The sequence below is a fragment of the Diabrotica virgifera genome, chromosome 9 (genome assembly GCF_917563875.1).
Source record: "Diabrotica virgifera virgifera chromosome 9, PGI_DIABVI_V3a".
NCBI classification, from domain to species: Eukaryota; Metazoa; Arthropoda; class Insecta; order Coleoptera; family Chrysomelidae; genus Diabrotica; species Diabrotica virgifera.
Genome location: NC_065451.1, coordinates 203879706 through 203891978, shown reverse-complemented (window position 1 = coordinate 203891978; position 12273 = coordinate 203879706). Strand labels below are relative to the sequence as shown.

At 33.0% G+C, this 12273-nt stretch overlaps 1 protein-coding gene across 3 annotated transcripts in view; it reads left to right on the top strand.

Moving 5' to 3' along the window:
- LOC114329801 (H(+)/Cl(-) exchange transporter 5) overlaps positions 1–12273 on the top strand; it is a 100447-nt gene that overhangs the window by 69402 nt on the left and 18772 nt on the right. For all 3 annotated transcript variants that reach the window (XM_050662455.1, XM_050662456.1, XM_050662454.1), the window contains one exon: positions 4957–5334. In XM_050662455.1, coding sequence (XP_050518412.1) covers positions 4957–5334 — 378 coding nt within the window. The remainder of the gene's footprint in view (positions 1–4956; positions 5335–12273) is intronic.

The window sequence follows — 12273 nt, the reverse complement described above, 5'->3', positions numbered from 1 at the left end:
CAATTAATAATTCTATATTCACCATTGGCGTGCATACGGGTATAAACATTATAGATACATCCCGTATGCACGCCAATGGTGAATGTAAAATTCTTAATTGTATGTCAGAAAATGCGCCATAACTACGTCTTAACATCTACCAAATTTCATTTGCATATCTCAACCGGTTTTAGAGTAATACATAAATCGTCAGTTTGTAAGAATAAATTCAATATCCCGTATCTCGAAACCGAAGAATTTGCGGTCATACGTTTATAAAGCAAACGGTCATTATTTTTTCATGCAGAATTGCCCCTTAAAGTTTGTCGCACTTAGTTAAAAACACCCTGTATTGATGAAGAACATGGTTAGTTGTTAAGGTGCCTAACTTTTTTTATTATCCAGCATAAACAAATAAATCAAAAAAGAAAATGTTAAGAAAGCCTAAGGCTACAATCGAGTTTTAATTTCAATATTTTATCTATGCTAAAACATTCCACGGGGTGTTTCGAACTTTGAGGAATAAACACAGTATGATTGTTACACCCGGTATACAATGACAATTTACCTGTCTAGTAACAATATTATTATGGCGATATTGTTAAAGAATAAGACTATAACATAATAAAAAGATCACTCAAATCGGACAACAGGTTTAGAAAATTCGAGACATTTAACTTGAATAATTCATCGAGTGACCCGCTTTTTATGATCGCAAGTGTATAATAAAATAGAAGAATATAGGAGATAAATAAAATATACTGAGTTACGGGCGCCAGAAGTTGCTATGGACCAAGCTTCCAGGTATCTTACACTGCTGTGAAATATTAAATATATTAAATCAATAAATTCAAAAATGAGGAAAAAAATAATTGATATACAAAACAAATAAATATTTATTAAATATAACTACGTAGATTTTTGACAACCTCGTGAGTTACGATAAGTGAAAACTATGTGACTATAAAATGACAATTAGAAATAATTACCTATCTGAATATAAATATAAAACTAAGGTTAAATTAGTACTGGAGTAGCTCTTATATAGAGCGTACCCCCAACTTACATCTAGGTTAAATAACAACCTTCACCAAATAATCGTACAATTGTAATACGTACAGCAACGTTAAATACTACAGGAAAACGACTAATCAAAATACCTACCTAAGATAAACAATATAAATATATAACTCAATGAGTTGGACGGGCAACCAGCCTAATTGAACCGACGTAGTCCTGGATGCAAAGATCCTTTTTTCTGACTTGTGGCTCTTAAATATCAAACAAGTAAAACTAAACACTATCCTGAGGGGATAGTGACTAGGGATTTAATTTAATTTAATAACAAATGAATTTAAGTTACACAAACAAAATTTTGAATTTAAATTACAAGAAACAAACTAATAATAATACTAAAAAAACAATAAATGTAAGGAACTACTGTATGGGAAAACAGTTATTTGGGCCCAAATTATCTTCTTTTACGTAGAGTCATACAGGTGTGCGAACGCTATTAAATTATGTGTAGATAAATATTAAGAGAGGAAAAATAAATACAATATAAATATAGTCACGGTATGTGTAAGTGTATGAGTTAAATGTTCTGAATATTAATAAAAAATGTGTAAAATGGTATCGGCGAATAACTATTGCACTGTAACTATATATGTTCCCAAAACAAACCCGCTGGACCAGATATGGCTCCCAAAAGTGTTCCTCGCAGCGTACACCGAAAACTCTTATCGGTGAAGTTAGCACAGTGGTGCTAACTGCCAACTACGTTGACCTCCTGGAGGTGCAGAAACTTCCTTATAAATTCTGGAGACTGGAGACCTTAGGCTTGTCTCTTGTGACTTCAGAGGGTTGGAGGTGGTTCCTCTGTGTGTTATGAGAGTCTTATTTAAGCTTAATGGAAGGGCTATTGAAATCGGAAGGGCTAATGGGCATAATCCCGGTTTTATTTCCTTGAAATAATGTAGGAAAAGTCATAGAAGAAAAAAGGTCAGGATGTTTTTCTTTGGAATAAAGAAGAATGTGAAAAAGCTACCTCATTAGTAAGAAAAAGCTACCTAATTAGTAAGAAAAAACTCATGTGTGTTGGCCTTGTCATAAGATGGAACCAATATAATGACCTTGACTTCATAATAGCAAGTAAACTTACAATTTAAATGCAAAATGTGATACTTATATGAGGGAATATGATATTAATATAATATAATAATTATAAGTACAGACAGTATATTAACAGAATAATGCGAAGCCGGCCAGGAATATTTATTTGACAATTTATAAAAATATTGAATGTGCAAAGAACTTACAACTTAGAAGGAAAAAATAAGTAGATTCAAAAAGTAATGATAGATAATAATTTCTGATAGTAATTCAGGACTTCAAATGTTTGGTTAGGTATGACCAAAATGAATAATATAGTAATTTCCTAGAAGGAATCTTAAATAACCATCGAATAATCTACATAAAATCCAAATAGAAGTTAATTTGCATCTCATAATGAGAATAACCTTACAAAAAAAAAACAACATACAAGCGGCCATATAAAAAATGACTAGGTATATAAAATACTGAGTATGTATTTATTTACCGAAGAATCCTCAATAAATCTTCATAGAACGTCTGCAATGAGTCTCCTTGGTTCACCAACTTTAGATAATATAATTAAAATATAACAATATTGAACACTGAAACTTTTTCAGGCTTCGTAAATCACACGAGGATCTTCGCCCTTTTCTTAACTACACTCTACCATTAAGTGCCAGTTTCCAATTTTTTTCCGCTACCCAAAAGCCAGATGTCAAATTATTTCTTAGTTTCACCGCTAGGGGACGACCAACTTTAACAGGCTAGCCAAATATTAAAATACATATTTGGAAAAGATATATAATATATTAATTAGATATTATTGTTTTTAATTATAATCCAATAAAACGTTATTAAAAATTAAAATAAAATGACAATAACGATAATTAGAAGTTAACGGAATGTTACATTACGCGTTCTCTACTTACATTTTCGCAATACTTTCGCATCATTCGCTCAACGCTCTACACACTCTCATTCCCAAGTTCGATGTGAACGATAGCTCAACGTATTCAAACTCAAGGTTTGTCGGTATAAGTGGCCCTGTATATTTGAAAATATTTTTAAATTATGGTCCTATCATGTTTTAACTTTTACCTAAATAATTTTTTCATATCTCTTACAACAAATGAGTAAACTTTTTTGCATTAATGCCGACTCTGTATATGTGGAAATAATTCCAGAACTTATATTATTCTTAAAATAAAAATGTATACCATTTTTATTCAGTTCAAATACGAAGGCAGAACAATCTTACTTTTCAATTAGAATACGGAGTGCAATCCAGTTCTCTGGATTGCAGAGAAAAATAATGGTGATCGACAGATTCGACACTATTTAACTGACTAACATGTTACAGGAATACCAAATAAATACCTTTGTAAAAATGTATACCATTTTTATTACTCAGTTGCAATGCGAAGCAAAAACAATCTTACTTTTCAATTAGAATACGGAGTGCAATCCAGCTCTCTGAATCGCGATTTTCGATTCTTATTGGAATCTCACCGGAGAGAGCGCAGGCTTGTTCTCCATATCCTAACTGACCAGCACCGAGAGCTGCTCCCACACATTGCAACTGAAACACATAGGGCAGGTGACTAGCGTCATCTGGCAATTGAAAGATGAAGTTTTCCTATCCTAAAAGCAACATTAATAATATTGAAAATATTAAAAATATTACTAAAAGATTTTTAAATTGAAAAACTTATTGGTACATTTTCCTGGTGGCACCTCCAAGGCTTCTACAATTTGCAAGCCAAATGGATGCTGCAGTGAAGACAAATGGAAAGGATTCTACACTATGCAATTCACATCCCCGTCTGCAGCTTGGTAAAGTTCCAACGGAAAATGAACCTAGTTACTCTACGGAGTAATACGAATATAAAATAAAAATGTATACCATTTTTATTCAGCTGCAATGCGAAGGCAAAGCAATCTTACTTTTCAATTAGAATACGGAGAAAAAGGGAAGGAATTCTACACTATGCAATTCACATCCCCGTCTGCAGCTTGGTAAAGTTGCACTCCGTATTCTAATTGAAAAGTAATATTGTTTTGACTTCGCATTGCAACTGAATAAAAATGGTATACATTTTTATTTTACATTCGTATTACTCCGTAGAGTAACTAGGTTCATTTTCCGTTGGAACTTAACCAAGCTGCAGACGGGGATGTGAATTGCATAGTGTAGAATTCCTTCCCTTTGTCTTCACTGCAGCATCCATTTGGCTTGCAAATTGTAGAAGCCTTGGAGGTGTCACCAGGAAAATGTACCAATAAGTTTTTCAATTTAAAAATCTTTTAGTAATATTTTTAATATTTTCAATATTATTAATGTTGCTTTTAGGATTGAAAAACTTCATCTTTCAATTGCCAGATGACGCTAGTCACCTACCCTATTTGTTTCAGTTGCAATGTGTAGGAAAAGCTCTCGGTGCTGGTCAGTTAGGATATGGAGAACAAGCCTGCGCTCTCTCCGATGAGATTCCAATAAGAATCGAAAATCGCGATTCAGAGAGCTGGATTGCACTCCGTATTCTAATTAAAAAGTAAGATTGTTTTGCCTTCGCATTGCAACTGAATAAAAATGGTATACATTTTTATTTTATATTCGTATTACTCCGTAGAGTAACTAGGTTCATTTTCCGTTGGAACTTAACCAAGCTGCAGACGGGGATGTGAATTGCATAGTGTAGAATTCCTTCCATTTGTCTTCACTGCAGCATCCATTTGGCTTGCAAATTGTAGAAGCCTTGGAGGTGTCACCAGGAAAATGTACCAATAAGTTTTTCAATTTAAAAATCTTTTAAATATTTTCAATATTATTAATGTTGCTTTTAGGATTGAAAAACTTCATCTTTTATATTATTCTTGTTGCAGGCGTAACGAAACATTGAGTGTGCTCACTCAAGATTCGATGACAGTCGATGACGTAGAAACACTACTTAAGGAGACTGAACATAACGGCTATCCAGTTGTCGTATCGAGAGAGTCTCAGTATCTTGTGGGATTCGTTGTGAGGAGAGATCTTAATTTGGCAATAGCCAATGCGAAGAGGATGGTGGACGGCATATGCGGCCAATCCTTGGTACTTTTCACACAAGGAAACGCCCCCCAAACTCTGGGGCCGCCGCCACTAAATCTCAAGAAAATACTCGATATGGCGCCTATCACCATAACTGACCAGACACCCATGGAGACTGTTGTAGATATGTTTAGAAAATTAGGTTTAAGGCAAACGCTCGTCACACACAACGGGTAAGTCAAATCTTTTAAATAATACTTTTAATTTGTTGATTATCCCAGATGTGCAAATAAAAACTATACGTTTGAGTAAAAAATATGCTATTGTAGTGCTTTTAACAGTTTTTTCAAATTGAAATGTTAACACTTAGTTTCTTTAGTTTTTATTTTAATTTATTTACATTTATTTTTAGTTTACTATTTACACTTAAAACATATTCTTTTTATATATGTTACAGTTCAAGTTGATTATCCAGTTGGAGTTGACTTTTCCTAGTTCGAGTCGACTCAAACGGCTGGTTTTAGTAAAAGTTGATTATTAATCCACGAGGAAAAATTTCCTGTAGTTCGCTGTATACCATTACAAAAACATAAAATCCTTTATAAAAGGTATATTTGTTAAAATCCCTATACAGAGCTACATCAAAGACAGAACTAGTTTTCGATCGGTTGACCGATCATCATCAGTGTAATCTTAGAATCTACATGCTAACCACCAAAGTAAAAATATTTGGGTATAAACCCTTTATAATTGATCCGTCATAGGAACATAAGAAGATGTGATTTATAACATGGATGTATAAAATATCCAATGTTATACGCCCCAGGTACCAATGAGCTCAATCTGACAAGTTCACATCATGGTTGTAGACTTGCTTCCATACAGCCATGATGTGAACTTGTCAGATTGAGCTAATTGCTACCTCGGGCGTATAACATTGGATATTTTATACATCCATGTTATAAATCACATCTTCTTCATATGTTCCTCTGACAGATCGATTATAAAGGGTTTATACCCAAATATTTTTACTTTGGTGGTTAGCATGTAGATTCTAAGATTACACTGATGATGATCGGTCAACCGATCGAAAACTAGTTATGTCTTTGATGTAGCCCTGTATAGGGATTTTAACAAATATACCTTTTATAAAGGATTTTATGTTGATTATAAATATAAAATGAAGATTTTTATTCAACATTTACTAGTAAAAGTAGACTCCAATTAGTTAAAGTATACTCTTCCCAATGCCATTTAGTAAAAGTTGATTCACACAAACAACCGATTCTAGAAATTAAATGTTACTGTATATTATGTTCAAATCGTGATATTTATAGTCCAGGCTGTATCGTCGTCCCCGTTAGGTAAATTATTCCAGTTCGATTTTTTTTGCACAAACTTACTCAAAAAGAGGTCCTTATAACGAATCCACAGGGTGTCAGGTGGTACCGTAATCGAAAAATTGTTTAAACAATTTTTTTAACAAATTCACAAAAAAAATCACTTCGGACATTTTTTTACATCATTAATTTGAGTCATTCGGAGCAAAAGAGGACTTTTGTGATTTTTCTGTAAAATTTATTGTTTTCGAGTTATACGCGATTTAAAATTTGAAAAATGCGAAAATGAGCATTTTCAAGGCTTAATAACTCAGTTAAAAATTATTATTATGAAAGTCAGAAAGTCACCAAATCAAATTTTAACGACCCCCCTAGAAGGTACTGAAGAAATATTTGTCATTATTGTATTACTAAGCTGTTATTTTTAATTATTAACAATGAGCGCTAGGAGCGTATTGAGGCGGCTGCCAATGTGAGTGCGACTGAGATGCACCATTGGACGGCCGGAATGGAGGATCTTACTCGCACTCACATTGACGGCCGCCTCAATACGCTTTTAGCGCTCATTGTTGATAATTAAAAATAACAGCTTAGTAATAAAATAATGACAAAAATTTCTTCAGGATCTTGTAGGGGGGCTTTAAACTTTGATTAGGTGACTTTCTGACTTTCATAATAATAGTTTTTAATCGAGTTATTAAGCCTTAAAAATGGTCATTTCGCATTTTTCAAATTTTAAATCGCGTATAACTCGAAAACTATCAATTTTAGAGAAAACTCACAAGAGACCTTTTTTGCTCCGAATGACCAAAATAATCTAAAAAAATTTGTCCGGAGTGAAATACTTAGTTATTTATAAAACAGTTCGTAAAGTATGCTTTTTGCGCACGCACGCGATGTTTAGAGCACGAGCGGCCCGAGAGCTATACATCGCCTAAGTGCGCAAAAAGTACTTCACGCACAGTTTTATACAATATTTTATCTACCAAAAAACAACTAAAAAAAACTGCAACTCTTCGTCACTGGAATACATTCCTATTTTACAATTTTTTAGAACTTTGACATTTAAAAATTCAAACTTCTGTCAAACCACAAAACTGTCAAAACTTTTTTTGTAATTTATTGCTCACATGTCATCACCATGACAAGGCGAAAGTTAAGGATATTTGATTATATGAAAGTGTGCTAAAAATCAGTGCGAAAAAGTAAATCCCATTTAAAATGCATTATTACTTCAGGCACAATTTAAACTCTTCATGTACTGCTATCTATATTTACAATTTTCACACAATAAAAATTTATACATAATATGAGGTAGAGTAGATAAGAATTATTTGTGTGAATTTGGTTAACAAAAATTGGTAAAACAATTTTTCGACCGCGGTACCGCCTGACACTGTGTATTTGTTATAAGGATGTATTTGTTTGAGTAAGTTTGTGCAAAAAAATCGAATCAGAATAATTTACCTAACGTGGGCGACGTTATAGCCTGGACTAATAAGTAGTTGAAACGGTCAAAACAAAGAGACGCACACTCATCAAGATTATACTCGTATAAATTGTATAATCTACTTTTACTAACAAGAGTTAGGAAGAGTTAACTTCAACTAGTAAAAGTTGATTTAAATTTTTCAAATCAACTTTTACTGCTCGTTTCAGTTGGAGTTGACTCGAACTAGGAAAAGTCAACTCTAACTGAGAATCAACTTGAACATATGTAACATATACACTCTGGATCTGTGTTCTCCAATTCTCTAGACCTCTTTGTAACGGGTAGCTCTTTCAAGACGACAGACTCGGTAAAACACAGGTTAAAAACAAAATAAATATATTTAAGGTAATTATGTACAGATTAAAATAAAAATAAAATATAATTCTGTATATTGCCCCGTTGCAGAGAAGTCCCCCTGGATAGATGTCTGCAAAAGAAAAACAAAATTAATAACAGAACGAAATATCCTTACACTTCACTCCAATGTAAGATACAAAACAGTCACGCGATAAAAATATTAATAATTTATCGGGAGCTCGTTCACTTCACTGCTACCGTTTAATTATGAGCCTGCGAATCACTTTAAAACGGTGCTCCTCGCTGCTCAAGTCGGCCTGTCTCAGTTTGCGAATCACGTCATTACGGTGCACTTCGCTACTCAGGTCGGCCTGCCTCGCTAACTTCGCTTGGCTGATATTGGAGCCCAGAGCTGTCGCTTCAAGACTGGAGAATGTCCGTTCGGTGGCCTCCTTAAGTATCTCTCTGCCTGGGCTGTTTCGGAGAAGTGAAAATGAGTGGGGTATCGTGCTGCGCGGCTGGTGGAACTCCCACGATTCTAGCTATCGGTGCGTGCTCGCGGCGTATCATGACATCGTCTGGAATAAATAGAACTGAATACACTTAGACAAGGTGGCATCAAAACCAGGTTCGCGTCTATTCTCGAAACATGTAGAATTTCGGGGCGATTGGAGGGGACACAACCGGTAAGCAGGTGCTTCGTTCGGGCATTTTGGAACCTCGGGATCATTGACAGGTAGCTAATAGGTGCAACACTATTCGTTATTTTATGAAAAAAGGCAATTTGTTATAAGCGGTATTTCTTGAAAATGTCATACCAAACTTCTGTATGTGATTGGGTGAATGACAGCTGATATGTACTGTTATGATCTGCTTTCTATTACTTTTATATTAATTAGTATTTATTTGATTAATTATTTAATGGTCGCAAATCATACATAAAAAATATTAAGAAAAAATCTCAGGGTGCCTTTTGTCATAAAAAATTTAATTAAATTCTCTTAGGTTATACTTATCCTCTCTCGTGGCTTCAGTATCTCTTAGTTGATCCTTATCGGGATAAAATAGGAAAAGGAAATAAATAGAAATACCATAAATAAACACATACAAATACCTTTATTATCAAAAGCAATGCTCTGTAAATTTATCAATTAAATCCTGTGGACATAACTGTCCAAAAGAAACGTTTACCATATAAATTAAATTAATTCAAACAAATATTTATCGCTTTGTTCTTGATACTATTAATAAAAAAAGCTAAACAAACAAAATTTGGTATTCGCAAAATTACTTATACTTCCTATTAAGTTTTTGAAATGTTGGAATCTTAAATTCATATGCTTTTACGTAAAAAAAATTAACTTCTGATTATAAAGAAAATCTATCACATAGGTTATTGACTGACCTTTTTGATTCACACACAATGATGTCTCCTCTTGACCCAAACAGCTCCTCCTTGTTGATTATGTTAGGCTACCAATCAAAGCCCTCTCCGTTCTCAACAAACAATCCAGCAGGATACCAGCAACTATTTCTCCAAAACACAAGCCAGGCCTCTTTTTGCCAGTACTCGTTCAATAAACTCCAAAACTCTCTCCTTTTTTTTTACAGAATCAAAGAGGTATTTCTTCTCGATTTGATTTGTCTCTCGTTCCACTTTTCAGCTACTCTCACTATCAATACAACCACTAGTACTTGCTTCTGAACTACTCACGAAAACTTTTGACTGCTCTTCTCGGATGCCGGTAACACAATAATCTTTCTTTTCCAAACTGTCTCAACATTCCAACCTCTCTTTCCCCCTTCCAAATTGCCAAGCCAATCAGAAACATTTCTCTTTTCCATTCGAAAAACCCAGCCATACTTTCAAACAATCCTTAAAATTAAAATTCCAAATCTCTATACCTTTAATTTTCTAAACACTAATAATTACAGTTACCTGTGGTTTTACCTTTCCCGTAATAACAAAACAATCTTTTTAAATTATAATCCTAAATAAATGTTCCTTTCACTTTACTTATTTACAAATGTCTTTAATTCTTCATGGAAAAACTCATTAAGGAGAAACCTACTACGTGAAAGCTAACTTCTAATGAATATTTACAAATCAATATACAGGGTGTATCAAATTTATGTGCCCCCGTTATATTAAAAAAAAAATTTTATTCTATCTTTGATTGCCAAATTGATACACAATAGTACATTAAAAACATTCTAATATATCATGTTTTTCTGTTTGCCAGCCGCATTGGATATGACAGATTCGTGCTAATGCACGATAACGTACGTCCTCATGGTGCTTCTTCTTCTGCTGTAGCGTCTACCCGTCCCGTATGTTAACGACCATCATGGCAATCTGTACTTTGCGCACTGCTGCTCTGAAAAATATAACATCGTAGTAACCTGATTTTTATGGATATTGATAAATCATAACTTTCTTATAGCTTAGCCATTTTCATGTCGGTAGCCTAGTCTAGTGAATACTTAACTTGATCAGATTCAATTTAAAAGATTATATTGGCCACCATATTATTAGTTCAGGTCGGATTATTATAAAATATTATATTTTTGAAATGTTGTTTGGTTTTTTTGTAAACAAAAATAAAAATAAAAATATTAGTTTAAAATACCGTAAAATATAACTTTTATATAATCTTTACACTACTTTATCAACATTAATTGAAAAAAAAAACACATTAAGATTTAAAATAACAAGCGCCCGTTCAAGTGATATTGAAGGGCGCGCCCGTTAGAAGGTCAAATTGTATGTTTGGATAATATGTATTTAAAATAAATGACATATTGGACATAATCTACTACGTGTATATTAATTAGAAAGAACGATAAGCAGTTTTTTGATTAGAGAATGGGAATTTGTGGTCAAATTAAATAGGTAATTCATAACGAAAAAGTTTTTATAAACTGATTAAAAGGTTATCATTATTTTTGCAATTTTATGAACTTCCTAGAACTATAAAATTAGTTTTAGCCGGTTTTATTTGGGGAAAATGCGATAAGCGTCTTCGGCAAGCGGACAAAGTCAGATTCGTACTGATCTATCTAAATTAAATGTAATTGCTAGAGATGTACAGACAGGCAGGTCTGAATGATAATACATAAGAATAACTATGATTTTTGTATAAACATACACTGTACCTATCTAAAGTACTTTACAGAATTGAAATTGGACTATTTAAGCGGCCTCAGGAATATTTTAAAATTATAAACAATTTTTTGGCTTATAAACAAATAGAATATCTCGGGAAATAATAAATTAAAGTAAATCACGAAAACGGTATTGGAAAAAAGCGGCAGGACGCTTCTTTTATAAGAAAAAACGTTTAATATGAGTGGTTCCCGAGATACAACCGGTCAAAGTTGACCGGCATTTACGGCAAAGATATAAACAATAGGATCATAATTTTTGAACCATCATCTTTTTATTTCGGTCCTCTTTCTCCACATCAATTTTCATATCTTTAAAATACTCATAACATATATTATTATAATAAAAACTATCGATATTACGAGTGAAAATTTCCAAAAATAGCAAAATTCCAATCAAAAATTAGGTTGGAGAAAATGTAATCTCCAAGTTCAAAATCGGTATACGTTAAAAAAATGCATTTTCTCGGCTTCCCATGGAGCAATTTTCTTCATTCTTTTTTTGTTCCCAAGTAACTCGAGTAGAGCCATCTAACTAACGCATTATTAAATGTCAAAGTTGCTTTTGTTTTGTTATAATAAATTAATTTATTTATTATAACAAAAATTTATAATTTGTTTAAATAAAGACTGTTTAAATAACTATACAGCTTTCAAATGAGAATATTTGTGCTTTTAACGTTAAAAGGTACACTTGTAGTAAGTTTATCTAAAAAAAGTGTACAACTGGAAAAAATATGTAGTTTTCTTTTGTTCTAAATAAATAAATATATTATAACAAAACAAAAGCAAGTTTGACATTTAATAATGCGTTGTTAGATGGCTCTACTCGAGTTACTTGGGAACAAAAAAAGAATGAAGAAAATTGCTCCATGGGA